The sequence below is a fragment of the Sphaeramia orbicularis genome, chromosome 5 (genome assembly GCF_902148855.1).
Source record: "Sphaeramia orbicularis chromosome 5, fSphaOr1.1, whole genome shotgun sequence".
Classification (NCBI taxonomy): Eukaryota; Metazoa; Chordata; class Actinopteri; order Kurtiformes; family Apogonidae; genus Sphaeramia; species Sphaeramia orbicularis.
The window spans coordinates 22335774-22358337 of NC_043961.1; the positions used below are offsets into that span (position 1 = coordinate 22335774).

The window sequence follows — 22564 nt, forward strand, 5'->3', positions numbered from 1 at the left end:
TTGAACTCGAACGATTCCTGTTTTGGTTGGTGTTGTTCCTAAAACACAAAGAACAAAATCAAGCATGGAAACTGGTGAAAAATGAACTGAAGTGACTGAACACTAACTGATTACTTTGTGAATGAGGATCTATTCTAGGGAGGAAGATTCTGGAATAAAATTAGGAGATTACTCCAAATTCCCAGACCTGAAACTTATTGAAAAGCGTCTGGAAATCGATCAAGGGGAAGATGGATGGTGACAAGCCATCAAACAATGCCGAGCTGCTACCCTTTCAATGCCAGGAGTGGCATAAAGCAGCCAACTGCAGTGTGGAAGAGTGGTGGAAAGCATGCCAACACACATGAAAGCTGTGGAAATCATATGCTGATTCCTGAACTTCTCTTGAGTTAAAATGTTATTGGTTTTGCTGTTTAGAGGCAAATAGGAGCATTTCCATTCCTAATTCTAGGCCTAAAAATACTGCATTTTTTGTCATTTTCTGTAAATAAATGCTGTAAAACAGTTCTGATCACAAGGAGCTGGTTAAAAAGTGACCCTCTTTGATCACAGCAATGGCTGGAAATTTTGAGGAAATATATACCATGGAAAATTCACATTTCATCTGAGGATTAAGGTAGGAACTTTTAACCCTTTCATGTACCGTGGTCACTACAGTGGACAGATACTCTCCAGCTGTTCTCTTCTATATTCATGGGCTTTGTTGTTTTAGTTCCATATCAGCCAACACAGTGGACGCTTATGCACCATCCATTAAACTGACATTCATACCATTACTGTAACTTTCCTGTTCTTAATAAACCTGATTTGCAGTGACATGTTTGAGTGTTCATTGGTATTGTTATTAGTCTGCAATTAAAGGTAGGGTAGGAGATCCTGGAAAAACGGTTCCATCAAGCTATAGTTTGAAAATACACAATTCAAAAGCCCAAACCCTGATGCCTGAGTGTAAATCAATTGCTGATTGTTATTAGACTGTAATTAATAGTTGTTGTTGTTTTTTTTTTTACACAAAATGCTTTTTTTTTGCATATTATCTCCATGAAGTGAGTAATAACTAGTATTAGAGTATGTTAATATGTGAGAAAACGTCAGATTAGGTGCATTAAAAATGTTCTTATTCCATAGTTTTCACACAGTTTATAACTTTCTGATATTGTGTTTTAAATACATGTTTCTTTGCTTCAAAAAATTAAACACATGGTGTCCAGCTGGGTGGACATTTTTGTAACTCAGTGAAAAACAGGTTCATTAAAAAAAAAAAAATTCCATCGCATTGTTTTGTTTTTTCATGCCTAAAGAGGAATAAAAACATTCAGGAAAAACATCTTGACTAAGGTTCGCATAATTAATGCATGAAAGGGTTAACAGAAGATGGGAGAAATGGACCATATTCAAGGACACTAATTCTTGTTACCAGATCTGATATGGAAAAGCAGACGAGTGCATAAGGAACAGCATCCCCCCTTGTTTTGTGCTTTTTTTGTTGTTGTTACTGTACTGTAAAAGTGATTTAAAAGATTAAAATAAAAAGCAAAAAAAACAAAACAAAACATAGTTCTGAATATTGTATTTTAGTTCTGTAATTAGATCATCCTAAATCCCCTTAAATTTCATAAAATGGTCATTTCAGATTTTCCAGAGCTGCTCATGTTATGAAAGAAAATACTCATTTTCCCAGTGTGCCCCTCACCTGGCCTCAGGTGCTGCCTGTTGCTGAGGTGTGTGAGTGGTGGTTATAGTTGCAATCTTCTCTGCATTAGTCAACAAAGACGCATTTGAAGACTCTGGGAAGGACAAGAGAGAGAGGAAACAGGCTTCATGACATTTTCATCTAACACTCAATTCAGTCAATTGTGAGGAATGATCACCAAAGTGAAAAAAGCGCAGAGCATTTCAAGAACTGATTAACATAAAGGACATTATTACTTTACTTGTCAGCCATATTGACTCATTTTTCTTATTCACAGCGTTCTGCTGGAGGCAAACATTCTTGGTTTAATTTCTACATTTTATTGGCATTTGCTGTTTTCATATAGCTGCTATTTCAATATATTACAATTACCATAAAAATAACCAAAGTGAATTCTCTGTAGTCCTCTAGAGGCTCTGTGGGATGGAATTAAACCCATATTTCACACATGGAACATTTTCATTTTTCAGTTTGAACACTGATGGAGATCCCAGGGCTGTCAGCTAAAAACATTATATGACCTGGGAGACCACCACCAGCAACATACGCCTCCGGGCTTCCTTCACCAGTTAGCCCAGATCAGGAACACCACAGTAATATAGCACTTTCCAATTGTGCCATCAATCATTTTGTCATGGCACTTGTCAAATATTTTAAAAAGGTGCATGTCTCACTCGGGACTCCTTCCTTCTGAATGATCACACAGCTAACATGCTCAGCTTCAGACTCCAGGGACATGAAAGCTTCTTTCTTTTATCTGAGCCCAGATTCAATCATTTTGTGTTATCAGCGAATCATGCTGCGCCTTAACGACAGAAACAGGGTATCATTACACTGCTCCTGCCGCATAAAGAAACTTTTCTTCTCCTTAACAACCTAATCTTCCTTGGGTATCTACAGTTATTTGATTACAGCTCCGCACCCTTCTCTCCTCACTCCCTACTCGCTATTCCTCTCACGGTCAGTTCCCTTCTCATCTATTCATCTCTTCCACCTCCACCGGTCCTCTCGAGGCCTGTTGGCTCAACTCTTTGATTGTACAATGCCCCCAAGGAACACATCGGCCAATCACGCTATGGCGTGGGTGGGGAAAACTTCAATTAGGACCATGGAGGGAAGAGCCTGTATATATGTCTCCATGGTCCTCAGCATGAACTCCATGCTGAAAATACCTGTCTAATACTGGTTCCATGGTGACTGGACCTTTATATACTGTAAGTTTATGGCTCACTTTACTGCCCTAGGAGGAGTACATAGAATATAAAAACTATTTAATTTCATCATATTGTCTCTGTCGGACAGAAACCTCTTAAGTCAATTTTTGGTCTTTTTTTTGTCATAAAATGATTCTATTGGTCAGTCTTTATATTGGCTTGATGGTTTTAGAAATATTTAACCAATGAAGAGTGTTGAAAATGGCTTCTGACTACATCTCTTAGCTCCATTCAGTGATTTTGAATATACATAATTTTTCCAGTTTCCTGAAAAATAACTATTTTGGACATAAGAGGTTTCCACCTGACAGCGACGATATGTAATAGAGAGTTAATTAATATAATGTGTCGACACAAGAAGATGGAATATACACTGAAAACTGTAAAGTTTTTCAGCAACATTAACTTTGCTTCTTTTTCAAAACAAAATCTTGGCTCTTATAGAAGTCTTTGGTTTTGCAACGCAACAATATGACGGTATGTGAAAAATCGATGTCTATACTGGTTCATCTGTTACACAGCTGAACATTACCCTCTTCCCTAAAATTTTGTGGTGTCATTCGGTTACATGCTCGCATATTTTTCCGATGCTCATTTCTCACTTTTATGGCCTTACATTTGTCCCGGTAAACCCTTTTTGCCCCCTCCATCTGTTCATTTGCATAGCCAACTCCTTCTATTCTGCCATTTATCTCTCCTCCAACTGTTTTCTGTCGGGAAATTAATTGAATAAGCCCTGTTCTCTGTCCCCCGATCCACTTTTGACCCACTGCCTCTTTTCTCCTCTCCTACTTAACAACATTTATGGCGTACAGAAAAGCATTGAGCTGTTTCTGTAATTTGTCTCTGGCCTTGGCAATACGCCTTGGCGCCTTGACTGGACTGAGGAGGGCCGGCACAATCAGAATGAGAAATTCAGGAGAGGGTAAGAAAAAGAGAAGCGGGAGTAAGGTAAGAAAAGGAGTAGAGATAAGAGTGGGAAGGCTGGTAATACACAATAAACCCAGGTTGTGCAACAAAAATGGCACTGCATATCACCTCAGGCGCGTCTATCTCCTTCTCCCACACACTGAGGTGTGTTTGGACTGTGCTTCAAGTCTGCGTATACTGCAGAGACATAAGCTTTGATGGAGGCATTAGCTGCTTGTGCATGCATTACTATGCAGCAGCAGGTAGTGGTCTGTGCCTGTTTTCCTTGTCACTGCCATGTACATCAGTCACAACAAAAATCTGCTTGTGTTGCCACAGAGGGCAGACCAAAAAGCAGTTGAACCTGACTTTACCTTTGAAGAACCTCTTGTGACGGCATTTATTCATGTCAGAAAGTTTAGACAGGGCTGAACCGTACAAAAATAGGCACGCTCAGCCATGTGTAAACAGAGGCAGACACAACTTAGAAACAAAAGCCACAATCTTTTCCTGTCACTCTCTCTGTCTCCGCGTCAGACGGTGTCTGTTTGACACATGCACATAAACAGAAACCAGAACTTTCCGATAATGCATATCCAGTTATTTCTCGCTGACGCCTTACTCTCTGTGTCTTCTTGGCAGAGCAATTTTGGCTTACTGTTCTCATCAACTCCTCTGCAAGAAAAAAAAATGCTCTTCATCCATAAGAAGTGAGCCGGAAAGCAACAAGCGGTGGACAAATAGCTCCAATTTCTACCAGTGTACAGGTTGACAGGGAGTATTGCCTTCCTTGCACGCACACATACACTTAATTAAACAGTATTTGTGAGGCATTCCAGGGTGATCTGACAGCATAAAGTAGCGAGCGCTTTCAGCTGCACAGCACAATATGTAATGCACACAAACTTTTCTTTAAACCACTTTGACAGAGAGACACACAGTGGAAGTTATCCGTCTCTCTCTCTCTCCCTCTCTGACACACAGACATCTAAATTACTTTTGGCATGCTTTAAATGTGCAGGTATTCCTGAGGCAGAAATGCAAAGGCTGGGAAAGTTCTCAAATATCCTGAAAGAAGCAAAAGTGCCAGCTCCATATATCACTACAGACACACATAACCAATATTCAAGTCAAGGCTGGTCTTGCCCCCCCAAAATTATGTGCCAGAAAATACTGAATATGAATATTTGGCTAAAGGCTATAGACTGAGAGGAATAATTTCAGAAAGTGCTTATTAGTGAGATCCTTTACTACTGGGAGCACCCTTGAAGGCACCTTTAAGGTCCCCTGAGGTTGATGGGCCCACTTTTGGCAACAACTTTTCAGCAGAGTAAAAAGAATATTATAACAAATTACAACATAACTAGGTTGTAAAAAGAAGAAGCCGCCACTTTCTACTCACCGTCTCCAGGAATGATGCGTAGCGTGACGGTGTTCCCGGCCTCCTTGATGAGATTGACGATGTCTGAGTGGGACTTGTTGGTGATGGAACAGCTGTTAACAGCCAGGATGCGATCTCCGACTTTCAGTTTCCCGCATCGATCCGCCGGGCTCCCCTCGATGATACGCCCTATTTTGTGGGGCATGGCCACACATGCATTTCCAGCTGTGGTCACCATTGTATTGATGTGTGTATATGTGTGTGATTTATTGTTTTGGATGTGTTGTTGATGAAAGCAAAGAGACAGAAAAAAAAGGAGGGAAAAGGAGCAGAGAAAGAAGAAGAAAGTTTAAGGGTTAATTCACCAACAGCCAACCAAGCCACAGCCACTGAGAGGAGCTGATCAGGAAAACAGCAGAATAAAATGCAAGCACTGGCAAAGACGGGCAAATTTAAATGTTCACTGAAAAGACATAAGCAAATCTGTCATACAGTCGCTCTCAGTACTTTTCCCTAAATTGGGTTTTCAAATTAATCATCAGCCAAAAAAAGGCTTAAGTCCATGTAATGTGTCTTTCCTTAAAGTGGCAGTCTTTCCCCCAACCCTTTCTGTCTCTTTCACTTATTTTACTTGGAGCTGCTCCGGCGGCAAATTTCTAAAAGGGTATCATTATTATATTTGCATGAGAGTCGAAGCGAAGTTGGAAGCGAAAAGCTAATAATGAAAAAAACTGTGTCATGTCGTCAGCGTCCCTAATAGGGACGCTTGGTGCAAAAAGCTGAAGACGACAAACATACATCAGAACTGACATCTCTCCAACTACTCTCCTAAATCGTCTTCCTATTTTATTATGCGGCAAACTTGTCTAACCCTGACCTTTTAACTGGATCTATTTTAAGCTGGAAACTATTAAGTGGAGTGTGGAAAAGAGAGATAGTGCATTTCAGAATAAAATTAAGTACGTTTCTAAATACTGACCAAATACTACTGAATGAGTACAGACATTATTTATCATTACGGCTAGATGAAAACTTGTATCCTCTGATGGCCTGTAGCCAGTGGATTTTCATTAGATTCTACATATGTGGTCAAATCATAATTAACTGTTGGCCCTCTCTACTTTGGCCTATGAAAATTAGCTTTGGCACTTTATGAGCCAACCTGGAACGTGAAGCATTTTCAGTCCACCTACACTGAGCGAGTTAAGAGCAGAACAGAAGAAGAGTCATAGTGATGTAGGCAGGATGCTACGGCGGTAGAGCAAAGAGTGCACCGCAGTGAAAAGACACTAAAAAGGAGAAAAAGAGTCAAATGGAACGAAATCATATGCAGGGTTTTTAAGATCTAAGAACAAATCTATTGCATGGATTATAAAACGCTGCTGTGACAATACCGTTGGCAAAGTAACCTACGCAATTTTAATACGATTATTCTGAATCTAAGCATCTTCTTGATTATATGACGTAAAATAAATAAATGTCACTCGAGTCAATCATTTGCCCCATTTATCCTATTTGCAGCACTAGCTCTCATTAAGTTGTCATTAGGTTTTTAGCGGCAACCTGCTCAGCAGAAGCCGTTTAAGTTCAGCTGAATAATACAAGTGCCTTATGTAAGACCCACTTCACTTGTGATCAATTATGAAAGCCTTGTGTGAGTGGAGCAGCAGCTGCAGGCGAAGAAAGGGTTTCAGTGTCGTAGTTTGACAGGCTCAGATGAAAATGAGAAAGAAGAACCACTTCTTTGAAGACTGTTGGTATTGATCTGGTGGGACTGTAAATAGCCAGAATCTGCGCAGGTTGTCAGGCTATTTATCGTGCAGTGGTTTTATGGATGATACAAAGGCGGTGCATACAGACAGGAGGATAAAAGATCCCAGTGATGAGGAAAAGCTATAGAGTGTGCTTTTGTGTTTTGCTGAGTGGAACTGATTTCCGTAACATTTACATGTACAAACAGCTACAATGTGCCTAGAGAGATTCTGAAACTTTCATATATTTCACACAAACGGCAAAGTGTGGCGTCTCTTACCGAAGGTGGTGCCAGCTTCAGGCCGCGACACCGATGAAACGATGACGAACCCGAATCCCTCATTCTCGCCACGGCGGATTTCCACGTCGTAGGGTTGTAAGGTCGAGGATGGGGCAGCGGCGGCGGGGTTGGGGGGTTGAGAGGAGGTGGTGACAGCTGCTACAGGAACCACAGTGTTGGCGCTACCACCCGTGCCTCCGCCCCCTCCACCGCTGCCGATGCCGGAGGTGGAGCCGCTGCCAGAGCTGACGGTGTTGAGGGAGTTCTGGCTGCCCTGCGGAGTTCGCTTCCCGATCTCCTCTGTCAGGCTGGGCGCTTGGGTGCTGCTGTGATGGGAGGATGCAGGTGATGGAGGCACATCTCCCTCTGCTTTAACTGGAGATGGAGAGAGAAGACTTGGTGAGGAAGGTGGCATTTATGAACCGACTAGGGCTACACAAGGGCCGTTTCTCAATATGCGTTCTTGTCTGTTCTTCCGTTCTCATGAAACCTCATCAGTCACGGCCCAAGTACTGTTCCGATTGCAAGTTCGCACAGAGGTACACTACCAGGCAAAAGTTTGGACTCACCTGGTTTTTCTTTATTTTTATGACTATTTCCATTGTAGATTCTCACTGAAGGCATCAAAACTATGAATGAACACATATGGAATTACGTAGTTTAAAAAGGTGGGACAAAACTCAAAGCATGTTTTATATTTTAGATTCTTCAAAATAGCCACATTTTGCTTTTATTACTGCTTTGTGCATTCTTGGCCTTCTCTTGATGAGCTTCATGAGGTAATCACCTGAAATGTTTTCCAAAAGTCTGGAAAGAGTTCCAAATGATGCTGAGCACTTGTTGGCCATCTGTGGTCCATCTCATGTCATTTAAATAAGAAGGTGAGTCCAAACTTTTGCCTGGTAGTGGACATCTCAAAAAATTAGAATAGCGTGAAAAAGTTCAATATTTTTTTGCCACTTATTTCAGAAAGTGAAACCCATATATTATATAGACTCATAGACAGAGTGAAATATTTCAAGCTTTATTTCTTGAAATTTTGGTGATTATAGCTTATAGATAATGAAAACCCAAAATTCAGTATCTTAGAAAATTAGAATATTGCACAAAATCGATTAAAAAAAAGGACATTTTAAACAGAAATATCAGGCTTCTGAAAAGTATGTTAATTTCTATGAACTCAATACTTGGTTGGTTATATTTTTACATGAATTACTGCATGAACGTGTTGTCATGGAGGTGATCAGCCTGTGGCAGTGCTCAGGTGGAATGGAAGCCTAGGTTGCTTTGATAACAGCCTTCAGGTCATCTGCATTGTTGGGTCTGGTGTCTGTCATCTTCCTCTTGACAATACTCCAAAATTTCCCTCTATGTCTAATGAGTCTACAGGGTGGGGAAGCAAAATTTACAATATTTTGAGGCAGGGATTGAAAGACAGTGTATGACCAATTAGTTTGTTGAAAGTCATGAGAATTTATTTGCCACAAGAAAATTGACATAATAGAAAATGTTTTTATTCTATGTGTCCTCCTTCTTTCTCAATAACTGCCTTCACACGCTTCCTGAAACTTGCGCAAGTGTTCCTCAAATATTCGGGTGACAACTTCTCCCATTCTTCTTTAATAGTATCTTCCAGACTTTCTCGTAATAGTTTTGCTCATAGTCATTCTCTTCTTTCCATTATAAACAGTCTTTATGGACACTCCAACTATTTTTGAAATCTCCTTTGGTGTGACGTGTGCTTTCAGCAAATCACACACTCTTTGACGTTTGCTTTCCTGATTACTCATATGGGCAAAAGTTTCTGAAAAGGTATGGATAATAGTGTTAGGTATGATTATGACATCAATATATGTTTGGTTTCAAAACAATTGACCTAGTGCCTGCTGAGAAAAAACAACTAAATGTTCATTGTAAATTTTGCTTCCCCACCCTGTATATAATATATGGGTTTCACTTTCTGAAATGAGTGACAAAAAAATACTGAACTTTTTCATGATAGTCTAATTTTTTGAGATGTACCTGTAAACCAAGAACACACGGAATACCCGGATGTTGTTCTTGTCAGCCAGCTTAAACCAAGGATGCACTGGTTGGTGAGTCGGTCAGCTGTGCCTGGCTGAACTGACGAAACGTATTACAGTTTTGAAAAATATACAAAATGTATAAATGATGTGTAAATACTAGTACAAATCAAGGTTATAATAGTTTTGGATTTTTCATTATAGTTTAGTTTTATTTAGTTTTGACTTTTTTTCTCTAATTCAGTTACTTTTAATTAGTTTTTAGAGCAGGTTTGCTAGTTCTTATTAGTTTTCGTTATTTTCTAAATGCTTAGTTTTAGTTTAGTTTTAGTTTCTTTATATCTTTTCTCTTCTTCTCCGTCATATTCAAATAAATCCCAGACAGGACTCTGCTGCTTTCTCCAAACTTCAGTCTCCATGTTTCCAGGTAGAGTGGGGACCAGAAGACGACTGTAAACGACAAGTGATGACAAGTGACGGACTGTTAAATATCATACGGCGCCAGCAGCTAAAATTGCTCGAGGGAAATAAATCGATTTCATATCAATCCGACTTTGACAAAGACAAAAACGAAGGGAATTTTATCCATAATTTTTATAAGTTTTAGTTTTGTAAGCACACAATACAGTTTCAGTTAGTTATCGTTTTTTTCTTTTAATTATAGTTTTTATCTGTTTCAGTTAACGAAAATGTTTTTACAATTCTGGTTTTCGTCATTTCGTTAGTTTTCATTAACGATAATAACCTTGGTACAAATGTACTGAAATCAAATCGAGTAACATTGTGGTGATTTGAGGGAAATACGTTAGGGAGCAGATGACAGAAATACAGCAGAGATAGGAAGGAAAGTTCACAAGTACGCAGCTGTTCCATTTACAGATAGACTTGCGTTTTTAGGAAGTACGTTCTCTGAGACCGTTCTTACCGAGACTGTACTCTGCATTCTTGGTATTGAAAAACTGCCAACATATTATTTCATCATCATCTCCATTACACATCCAACAACCCCACTGGAGCAGTATGCAATGTCAAATCAGTCAAATTAACTCAAGCGTAACCTGAAAATGAGGTAGAAACATACCATAAAGGAGGTTTTGGATTAAAAAAGAAAAGCAGCTTCTGTTTTATGAAATTTTTATGGCTATAGAAGATGATGATCACACTGATGTTGACCAATAACAGGTAATAATAACAGGTTTGTTTAGTCCATTTTGTGTTGTTTTTTTTTTTTAGTCAAGGGGATTTCAACTCGCCTTCACATTCTATCAGTTTTCCTCCAAAATCACTTCATAAGAAGCAGCGACTGCACTCGTGTACTTTTGTGTTAGGTGTGCTGAAGGTGAATATACAGTATTAAATTTAAAGGATGGACAGTTTATAATTTTTCTCTTCAGATTTTAGATTTCTATCTTCTATGCAATTTCACTGACCTACAGATTCACCCTAATTACAGAAGAATGATGTACTCTTTACAAATACAGCTCAACAGGTGGAAATTCCTGCATTGTATACAATAGTACAATATATTTGAGAAAATAAAATTATTGCCATGTCAGTTTTGTCCAATATTATGCAGCATTGACATTGAGAAAGAAGAGATGTGGGAGGCACATGAAGATCGAGAGAAGCGTGACAAAAATTTGGAAATTAGGTCGTCAGTGTTATATAAGAAGATAAGGAGATAATAAAGTACAAAAAAAGGCAAGAGAAACTGCTGCATAATTAAGATTAAAGATATGAAAAAAGAAAAAAAAACAAGATCTCAAGATATCATAACACAACAAAATGTACCATCATCCTTATGATTGGAAAATAAATTGATTGTAAATCAACACGGGCCTGTTTTTCTTCTTACCAGCTGGTCTCTGTCGACATGATAAAAGACAAGCCTTGTACGACAGCTCGGGGAGAAGAGGCAGCAACAATCTTTCCCCTGATCTGTTCTGAACAAAACACGAACTAAAAGCACAGCCTACCCGTTGTATCTGGACATTTCATTTCCTGTACAGCTACTCAAGGAAGGCGCCTCATATTCTTGACGCTCTGAGGCAAGCGGAGAGCAGCAATGCGCTAATGTCTGGCTGCTGTCATCGGGCCGAAGGTTGACCAGCCTCTCCATCATATTTATGGCTCTTTCTTTATCGCCTGCTGAGGAGGAGAGTGGAGCTGAGCAGAGATGAGCGGCGGTGGGGCGGGGGGGTGTTTGCTCTCTGTGTCGGCCCGGTGCTTCGTAACGTTACACTCCCAGAATATTACAGAGGAAAGAGACTTGGCAACACAGAGGCGCTCCTGATGGAAGTGTAATGAAAATAAACAGGGCCCTCAAGTGCAGAATGCTGAGTGACTTAATAGTTTCATGTGATAACAGTCTAGCTGCCATGACTGGATAGGATCAGGTGTATTTGGAAAATACGTGTGTGAAATTTGTATTAATCTAATAATAAAATATTTAATATAATACACAGAGCTAAATAATGAACGCACCTATTATCGCTGTTCTTCACCCCTCACCTTGTAAATCTAATGAGCTTGTCGTAATTCACGAGCCCGAGCTTTTGAACCCGATCCAACAGAAATATCTTAAACGAGAAGCATGGGAGCAGACCCTGAACAGTGTCTTTTCTGAACCTGTCAGCAGCTTTCTAACAGGCAAACACACACCTCTTGGCCTGTGTGTTTCTTACAGAGTTCCTGCAAGTTTCTACAAGACTTTTTAAGACCTTTTTAAGACTACTATGGCAGAATTTAATGCCCGTATCATAGCCTATTTCACGGCCATACTGGCAAAAATTTGTGACTCCTAGGATTTAGGAACATTTATTTATTTTCTCCAATGCCTTGATACCCACCGTTTCGAGTCATTTCTTGCCGGGGGGCTGCAAAGTCAGCAATAAGTTGTTCCTAATTTCAATATAAATTTTCAGTTTGGAACACTCGGTTTGGACACATTCAAACAAGTATATGATCATAACATGACCTAACATATCAAATTTAATACCCTTTAAAGACTTTTTTTCAGGTATTAAATGCAGATATGGAAATTCAAGACTTTTAATAATAATAATAATAATAATAATAATAATGGATTAGATTTATATAGCGCTTTTCTATGAACGAATACTCAAAGCACATACAGAGGATTCATTATTCATTCACTCTCTCATTCACACTCTGGTGGTGGTAAACTACATATGTACCCACAGCTACCCCGGGGCAGACTGACAGAAGCATGGCTGCCAATTCGCGCCTACGGCCCCTCCAACCACCACCAAACATTCTTACACATTCATACTCCAGTGTGAGTAGCAGCACCTGGAGGCAAGGAGGGTGAAGTGTCTTGCCCAAGGACACAACAGCACATGGACTGAGTGAGATTCGAACCACCAACCCTTCGGTTATTGGACGACCCGCTCTATCATCTGAGCCATGGACTTTTTAAGACCCTGCTGGTCCCCTGTTCTTACCTGCGTAGCTGGTTTTGCGTCGTACAGTGAGGTTGACGTGGCCCTGCTTGGCCGCCTGCTGCATCAGTTGCACCACCAGTTGGTGTGATTTTCCCACCACCGCCGTGCCATCTACGCATATCAGTTCATCACCAGAGCGCAGGCGTCCGTCCTCGTCTGCCGCTCCGTATTTAACTATGTGGCCGATGTAAATCTGTAAGAAAAAGTTAGAGCTATAGCGTGGTGTGCACAAAGGTTGATTATGAACAAGGGGGTGAAGGAATTCAACAGCTCTGTGCAACAGGCAGTTAAAAAAAAAGGAAGTATTAACAGAAGAATGTTAAAAAAAATACAGTTTAAAGGCATTGATTTGTGTTTTAATCTTGGCGTGCAACAGCCTAATACAAATTAAACCTCACTAGCACATCTCGACTCTTTTTTCAGCCTACTACAGTAGTCATCTGAGCCAAACTCTAAAGTATGTCATTATTTTTTTCATCAAAAAACGCGGTGCAGGCCAGTGAACAAGAAAAAAACAACTTTGCCAATTTCAAAAAGGGAAGAAAAAACTGTTTGTGAGATGGGTGTTTTTTGACTGATTCAGGCTACATTGGCCAGATCAAAGAGACTGTGTTATAGAAATCACTGATATGAATTTACTCAGTCCAACTCAAAAGCTCAGATCTGCACTGGAGGAGATGCAAGAAAAACAGATGTGATGAAAAAAAGAAAAAAAAAAAAAACACACTGTACACATGGGCAGAGACCTTTGCTGTAAATAGACTTATTTTTAATCATTCTGATCTTGTCAGTTTGTGTATTTATTTCACACAAATATAGATTTGAAAATGATGAAAACTGAAAACTAAACTATAAGATGTCAACCGAAAGATAAAATAAGAGTGTTAGGGCGACTTACTGGCTCTCCTGGCTCATTGCCTCCAAGGATCCTGAAACCGAACCCTGTGTCCTTCCTCCACAGGAAGATGTCCTGCTCCTGGAAGTCTGGAACTGTGAAATCAACAAACCACCATTAATATGTCTGCATTAATACCATCAAATGCCATCCGAGAGGACTTAGAATACCATCACCCATACAGACACAAAATACAAGTGGAAAATTTTAGAACAAATCCTTAATAATATGTCCCTTGTCAGTAAATATTCTAAAAAGACAGCTGCAGACCATAACCAAAATGCATCCATTCTTAGACAAACAAACCATCCAACATGCAAATAATCATTCTTACATCTGTGCGCCTTGATGTGAAGATAGAACAAACAATCTATCTGAAGGCTTTGGAAAAAGTACACACAGCTGATCCTTCAAAAGATAAAAAGGATCTATTTTGGGTAAAGAGCAAAGGTATAGAGCTTAAATAAACCATCAAAAACCAGTCAGGCTGCCAAGAAATTTAGAGCACTGTCCTTTAAGGATCCATAATTAGAAATGAACTAGCTAAAATTCCCATCTGAGGTGTACTGGCTTCATTTTCTTTACCTTCTCATCCATTAACATACACTGGACATCACTAATTAAGTGCATTACATGGATTCTTTGGCAAAGCGATGTGTGTCATACAAGTCTATTTCCACTCTTCTCGATGTTGGAGAGTACTTCGCTCCTGACAGAGGCGTTAATACAAGCTGGAGCAGACTATATATAATTGAGCAGAGGCCTAACAAAAGCAGCTACTTCACAGTCCACTCCCATCCAAGGAAAAGTGTGTATGCACACACTGCACACTACAAAGGTGCTTTTCTATGAAAGAGGCAGTGCAGCGCAGAGAATGACAGCTCATGGTTCACGTAACAGCAGGGATGGGGTTAAGCCTCGGGGGGGGGGGGGGGGGGGGGGGCTGCTTGGAGCTGGGGGAAATGAGAATGTGTGTGGCCTCATGTTGGTGGGAGCTTCTTTGCTTTAAGTATGTGTATATGTATTCATGTATGTATGGATGTGCATTTGTACCATCACAGCTGTGTTGCTCACACTGACAAACATGCACCTCAGAGCAAACTTCTGAGGAGATTTCCTTTGCTCTCACACAGGGAGCTGCTGCCAAGGCCACTAAAGCCACAAAGAGGCGACGGAGTGGCAGAAGGCATAAGCAGCCTGCTTCCAATCTGTTCCTTCAGTCAACAGCTAAAATCCCCGCGGAGTTCTGCTATCTCTTCCAATCTATCACAATGTAACTGTGAAGGAACTGGGAGAGGAAGAGTCAGAGGGTAACTGTAGCAATCTGCACCTGCATTTGGGTGGGTCAACGACGCAGTTACACCTTGCTCATATCAATTAACAGATCCATAAGTGATCCCCACGGGGTGAGGCAACTGGGCGTGAATCGATCAATATTTCAGAGAGATGGACGGACTTGTGAGGAGTTACCATTCTCTGCCTTAGGACTGGGAATAACAGGCATGGACAGTTTAAGTAGAGAATAAATTAAACAGGGGACACGTTAAACCCCGAAAATAATCACAATGAAGGCCAGAAATGCAGAGGTGGGAGATTTTTTAGTAAATGGAAAGTGTTCCCACATTGTGTGTTTAAGACCTTGATCTTGGCAGACTTTTTCATTACAGTAAATGTTGCGTAGAGAAACATCTTAGCCGTGGCCAAGGCCTGAGCCCTATGGGGTGCATACTGCAGGATTTTAGGATGAGAGCTCAATGCAGCATGAAGAAGTGGATGATTTACACCTGCTATTGCAGGTCAGCCACTTTCACTGTCATTCTCTGTGTTGCTCCATTTTTCAACATCTCAGAACCCCTTGATCTCCCAGTTCTTGACCTTTGTCTCAACTCAACATTCTCTCTCATGTCCCTATTTACACAGTAGGTTTCTCCTTCTGTCCTGCCCATTTTTACAAATCCATACAAAGTAAACTAGCATAGGCAATTTAAAATTTTCCGAGGTGGGGGTTTGGGTGGTATGTATTTGAGTGGTTAAGGTCGTCATTTACTACACATCCTGGTCTGGTCCGGCCTTTCACGTCATTCCCCTCTCACTACCCCTGTTCTGTCTTCTATCCTCTTCCAACTGACAAATAACCCAAAAACAAATGAAAAAGAACTGGACAGGAAGGTCGACATAATGGGTTGGTCTTGGGATGGCCACCTCTTTCTTTTATTTCCTCTTCATGGCAGCTTGCCAACAGGCATCCACACTACTAGCATACACTCAGCTCTCCTTCTCTTACTCTTCTTCATAAGCATCTAAATAATGAAACTCCTTGACAAGCGGTGCTGGGGAAAGTGATTAGATGTTAACGTTTCTCAGCTCTAGCGAAGTCGTGTTTTTTCTGGTCGCCTGATTTTTTTCTTGGCAGTAGATCTGAGGGTTATTCTCTTTAATTGGAGCTATCCCCTTGCTTTGGCAAGGCTAGACAAGGAGTCATGCAATCCACTGACATCTACTCCACTATTGCTGCTAATTATATACCCATGTATGTCTTAAGGGAAGTCTAGTGTAAAAGTGTGTCAATGGTGTCGACAATTGGACAAAAGTGGCATCAAGTGGCTTTTGAAGGGCTGAACAAAGAGTTGTGGGAGATTTGCGGAAATGATGATGAAGATGGTGCTAATTCTGTAGCTCAAAATGTTCTACAGTATACAAATGTTCCATAGCATGGTTTCAAACATGGCTGCCTGATTTGGGGCCTATGAGCCACATTTGGCCACACTCCCCTTGTTTTGGCACACAGTGGCATTTAAAATTTTAATTCTCTTCTTACTTTTAACAGTAATAAAGTGTACATTTTTTGTTGCTAAAAAGTACGTAGTTTTGTCGAATTAGTCAGATTAAAAAACTTGCATATACAAGTCTTATTTACAAAGAACTACAGTGTTTTCTCTCCTAACCAGTATTTTTTTGCAAACATTGCAGCTACTATAATATTGTTTAATGTACTAGTGTAATGTAAATGGCTGCCTTTGGATTCAGTCAGTTAAGGTGGAGCAGTCAAAGCAAAAGAATTTAGAAAATATTTTTTAAACTAAAATTTTCACCCTTGATTTTGAAGACAGATCTCCTTTTCGTTTACTGCTCCCGAAAAGCAACATGGATGTTTTCTGTTTTTGACTGTCAGGTCTGCAAATTAAAATAATTACTATGAAGCAGATTACAGTGTAATTGTTTCATGTCCCACGCAGCCTCCATCCAGATTAATTTTTGGGTCTTCATAAAACAGAATTTGAGCATCTCTGGTTTGAACTATGCTTTCACTTCTCATACACACAACAGAACAATTCACACACAACAAACGTCCCAATAACCAAACAGAGGTCACAGAAGCAGAGGTTAAGCTTAGGTTTATGTTATGTTTCGGAATATTCCCAGTTACTTACATGCACCAGACTTATCTCTTATCCTGAATTCTTGTTCCCAAACGTGCAGCATCATTTTAACCCACCAGGGGTCCAACCCATGCACCATGCAGCCCTCATCCAACCGCCACCAAAAATAATTATACTTACGCCTACTTTCATACATGCTCCTGGACTGGGCCCAGATTTTAAAGGGGTCCGGTTTTCTCTGGATGGTCCCGTCTGCTGGGGAGTCCTGGGGCGGCAGGCCTGGTAGGGGCTGAGAGGGGGGCGGGGGGGCGGAGCTCTCGCTGAGGGGGGGTGCCAGGGACGAGTGCACAGGCGAATCTGTGTGGGCGCTCCGGTGGCTGGAGACACTATGCTGCGAACTGTTCTGACTGTCCTTTCTTGACAACTGCTGTTAGAAAAGCAAATTTGGGTTAGTTTACCTGAAGTGAGACAAGTTAATCCGTGATTAGCGGGGGGAGACGAAAGCGATCTGGGTGTCAGTTTGAAGGGTGGAGAAATGGGGGTGGTACAAATACTGGAGAATTTTGGATTAGAGTTGAAAGGATAAAAGATTGTTGCTCCCCTGTGTGAAAAGAAACATATTCTGATATCAACCACTCTTATGTGACTACCTTCGACAACACAAAGAATAATCAAGTTGCTTTATTCAGAGGGCTTTTTTTTTTATCAAACAAAGGAAGAAATAAGACCTCAATGGTTTCTCATGATTAAGTCATTCAGCTGTGGGGAAAGAAAAAAAAATAGTGGTTCAACTTAGCAGAGTACATTGCCTATTCCTTTTGTTTAACAGAGCAGAATGTATTAAGAAGGAACTGCATTCCCTGCTGCATATAGAGAGATATCCACAGTGAATAATGCACTTGTGGGGTTTAAAATGAAGGGAGGATTTAACTTGTGAAGCCAGAAATGTAAAACTCTTCATAAATTGCCAGCGGCCTCCTCAATAACATGGGCATTTAAGCACCTGCTCAAGGATTTTAAGTGAACAGTGCTTGAGCAGGGTGAAGTCTGAGCTCCAACGCGAACACAGCAAGTAAAATCCTTGCCACGACTCCTGTCACTTTATACGTCTACTCTTTACAGCCGCATCTTCACTATTAGTCTGCAGATTTCAAAGGGAAAGGGTTACACAGCGTGAGAAAAGGAAGATATTTCAAGACAGTAAGAGAAAACGACAGCGGCTCAGTCTCTCCGCATCACGTGACGTCCTAGCGCTTGGGATGTGCAGGACAAAAATACACTAGAAAGGGGTGGAGGCAAGAGCGCTCATCTGTTCTCAAATATCAAAGTGTTTGGCCTTCAAAGTGCAGCGCAACCATGTCTTCAATAAATTCAGACTCATTACTCCCCTGAATCAGTCTCCTACACCTCCGCAATTCATGTTTATATTCATCATCCTTGTTAGACATAAAAGAAGCTTAGAGCTTAAGCAAATAGTAAGTAAGAGCTGTGCTGGAATGCTTACTCTGTTTAAACCCATCGGGAGCAGTGGGAAAGTTAAAAATCAATGGAGTCCTGTAATTAGTCACAAATGCTGGCTATGTACGGTGCCAAAGTCAGACCTTACAAATGACCACTAAAGGATTTCTTGGTAACTTTCATTCCATCAAAGGAAACTGCGCTTCTTCTAGCCAGTGCAGCAGCATCTTTTCTTTTCATTTTTTTCTTTTCCTCCTTCAGTTTGATGCACACATAGACAAAAACAAAACAAATCCCATTCTGAAATCTTGTTCTCGTTCTTGATGGATCTATTAGATTTGACCTTCTGCAGTCATTGTGTTCTCCTTCTGTGCTCCGTGACTGGTCTAATACATTGGTTTCTCCTGCTCCGATAAGTTATTAAGAAGACAGAAGATGGGAAAAGGGGGGGGGGGGGGCTAGTTGGGGCAATGAAAACAAATCCTCTCTGCTTCCTCAGACCAATTTCAGTCCTGCTTTGCCACTAACAGGCCAGATTTATAGCCTCACACATCCAAACACTGTGAACATTACATTAAAAAACCATGCATTAATTCCCCATTACCGTTCTTTATTCCTCCATCAGTTCTTTTCTGTAATAAAAGACCATCACCACTATCATCTAAACCATTACAGACCCAATACACCTCATTCCCCCAAAAACTTTCACACCATCTAAACGACATCACATACCCTCCTAGTGTAATCTCTGTACGGAGGAGCCAGCGCAAAATCATCCTGTAAAACAAAAAAAAAATTGACAAAACACATCCAGTCAACAGTGTTGCTCCATTAATGCAGCAGATATCACAGTCTGAGCTCGTTTCCCAGCTGTGATCACACATTCAACTCTCACACTGCAAGCTTAGCACCCAGCGAGATGTGATCATCAGCGTGTTTGCAACCCAGCTCACGCGGTGCATCAAAGCCCCCTCGTCCCAGCCCCCGCCACAAAGAAGACAGAGGGATGAGAGGGGGGTGTGGGTTGATCTGAACTTATAGGGATCCACCCCCGCATAGCACAGAACCTTATGTCTACAAACAGCAGCACAAGTTACACCTTACAGAGAGGGAGTTAGAAATGAGGTAGGAGAGGAGAAGCATTGAAAGTGAGTAGAAAATCTCTATGACACATGCACTCACATAGGTAAAGGATGAGATTGATTGATGGATGGATGGTAGAGAAGGAAAGAGAAGGGGAGGGGGGGGGGGGGAGTACTTACCAGTTTGGGGCTCTTCTTTGCAGGTGCCACCCCTATGAAGCCAAACAGGAATACAAAAAAAAAAGAAAAAGGAAAAAAAGGTTACCAATGTAGTTTAAAGTCCTGAAAAAGGAAATGCAAAAAAGACCAAATAAAGCAGACTCCAAAACAATATCAACACAGTGCTCATCTAGCCCTCATCTCCTTCTCTTCTTTCTGCCTCTTTCCCTGTTAGATTCCTTTGCTCGCTCATCCGCGGCTGGCGTTTGAGGAGGGAAGGTGTGGAGGGGGGGGGGGGCAGTCAGCGCGATCTATCTGCATCACTGCCGCGGCCAGCGCTTGGCTTGACTGGTGCAGCGGAAGAGTAAGGGGGCCGACCCCGAGGGCTAAACCCGGCGCCCGTTGGACCCTGGCTACCCGACGGCGCACGCATGTGAGTGCAAGAGTGTGTTTGAAGGAGGGAAAGTGAGAGTTGAGAGGGAAAGGGCAGAATCCTGAAGAGCAACTATGAAAAGAGAACGAGAGAGACAGAGAGAGAAAGAAAGAGAGGGAGAGAGAGGGGGCAAGAGAGGAGAAAAAGCAAGTTGAGCTCTGGAGTTCCGGGCCGTAGCATTACCCATGGAGAAGGAGTCCAAGATACTGAACATTAAATTATAGGCAACCGTCAGTTCCCCTCTTACTGAGACCATCTTCCTGCGTCCGCTGAGCACCGCGCTCCGCTGTCGAAGGCTCCAGCATCTATAGGCAGTTGGCGCGTCCTCACCGTCTCTCCCTTTTCTGCTGCCTTTTCCTTTTTTTTCCCTTTCTCTCTCTCTCTTTCTCTTTCTCACTCTCTCACCTCACTGCACACTGTCCTCCCTCCCTTTTCTTCCCCTCAGCATCATCACTCCCTCCCTCTCTCCTTCACTCTCTCTCCTTCACTCTCTCTCTTTCCTCTATCTCGTTCTCCCTCCCACCCCCACATGCTGGTAAACATCCATGCAGCTGCGCGCACACACAAACGCACAACCATCCGACGGCTCCGCGCACCACTCCCGACACAAATCGAAGTGTGCTTAAGGTATGACAGACGGCTTTCTGCGTGAATGAGCATTCGCACCACAAATATCATCACAGAAATATCATTATTGCAGACAAAGAAAGACTGACGGATGACTAAAATGCTAACACAGTCTGGATCTAGCCTAGAAATTTGCTTCTTAAGCACATCACTACACTGCCCCTCCCCTTCCCCCTCCCCTTCCCTCCCTCCCTCTATCCGCTTTGCATGAAATAAACAGTTGTATGAAGTTATGGAAATGAGAGTGAGAGAGGGGAATGCAGAACAAAGCAAAAAATGTGTATTTTCATCTGTAATATTCAAGATTAAACAATAACAACATATGAAACCTGAATGTACTATACACACCTTTGACATGCAATAAAGTATGAGACCAGGCGTGTCTGATCTAAGAAAATGGGCCAATACTCAGTGTCAATGCTTTAGGGAAACTGAAAGGATAAGATCTATAACACACACACACATATATCTATACACATACCCACATGCACATCCACACACACTTCTCTTCTTTATCTCTCAGACATCTGGGTTCATTCACAATTGACAGCTCCAACTGTGTTGCGTCTGCAGTCTTTTTCTTCCTCTTTTCCTATACCCCCCTCCTTTCCCTTCACCTCCTTTTCCCTTTTAACCTTTGTTCCAATCAATGTGGAATCATTCATTTGGGAGTGATGAGCAATCCCCTAAATCAAATGCATACGGAGATGTAAACTGTCAATCCAGAAGTATTCTCTGTGCTAAGCATGCTGTCAGTCAGGTCGGTGTTTGATTATCCTTCATCTACCCACTGTACCCGATCTGCTGCCGCTGCTGTCCATCAATCCCCCTCTCCCTCTCCCTCTCTCTCTCTTTTTCTCTCTCTTTTGCAGCTTCACTATCAGCCTCGCAGGTGCACAATACAGACACACCCAAAGAACAATATCCACTTTTCAGGTTTTACACATTTATCATTAATTTCACCTTGAGATATAGGAAGAATTTTTTTTTCCACCCTAAAAAGTGGTGTTAAACCTGCAAGGACGAACCGTGGGTGAAATCCCCACAACTGGGCAGAGGTCAACTTCACATGAGTAGACGAAAGCGCTTCTACAGGTTTGTGTGCATCTGTGCTTCATCTGAACCCAGAGTGTGTTTGAAGCATCCAGATCAAAAGGTATTGTGGCTGTTTGGGCCGACCTCCAGTTCTAATTACATACGACGGGAAGAAAGATGGGTTTTGGGCAGGTGGGGGATCTCGCCTGGCAGCGTGAGACAAAGACAGAGAGAGAAAGGTCTTTATAAAATCATCAGACTCTCCTGCTCTCAAATAATGGACATAATGGACCACAACCATAGTGCACCCCCCCCCCCCCCCAAACCTTCTCACCCCAAAGCTGATTTCATTCTGCTTGGTCTATTTTGAAATTTGTGGGCAGAAAGTACGTCATCAACAGTGAAAAATGAATGTCTGTCCAACCTACCAGTACAGAATTTATACACGTCGTTTTTATGATTAATGATCAACAGTTTCATTTGAATTCCAGTGACGACAAATAATGAAGTATCCTGTATTATTCGAAGCTTGCAATAAAATGTTTTCACAGAGCCAGACAGAATAACAACCTCCTTGTTTTGCTGCTTGAGGAAAAACGGCAGGAATTTAAGTAAACGCATCTTGTTTTTCTGCACAGCAGCTACACATCTGGTTGGATTCTAACACCTGGGTGTTTGGAGACAATGCTGGGACTGCAAATACTGGTGATGGAATAAAAAAATGCAACCATGAAAGCACTGACACACTGAGTTAAGGTCTGGGCAGAGGAAAAATGAA

General features: G+C 41.4%; 1 protein-coding gene across 1 annotated transcript in view; it reads right to left on the reverse strand.

Moving 5' to 3' along the window:
• Positions 1–22564, reverse strand: part of magi1b (membrane associated guanylate kinase, WW and PDZ domain containing 1b) — a 253867-nt gene that overhangs the window by 6204 nt on the left and 225099 nt on the right. Inside the window, 10 exon segments of the mRNA XM_030134044.1 lie at positions 2–28; positions 31–38; positions 1694–1787; positions 5219–5422; positions 7230–7604; positions 12718–12910; positions 13616–13707; positions 17173–17419; positions 19183–19227; positions 19713–19744. Coding sequence (XP_029989904.1) covers positions 2–28; positions 31–38; positions 1694–1787; positions 5219–5422; positions 7230–7604; positions 12718–12910; positions 13616–13707; positions 17173–17419; positions 19183–19227; positions 19713–19744 — 1317 coding nt within the window.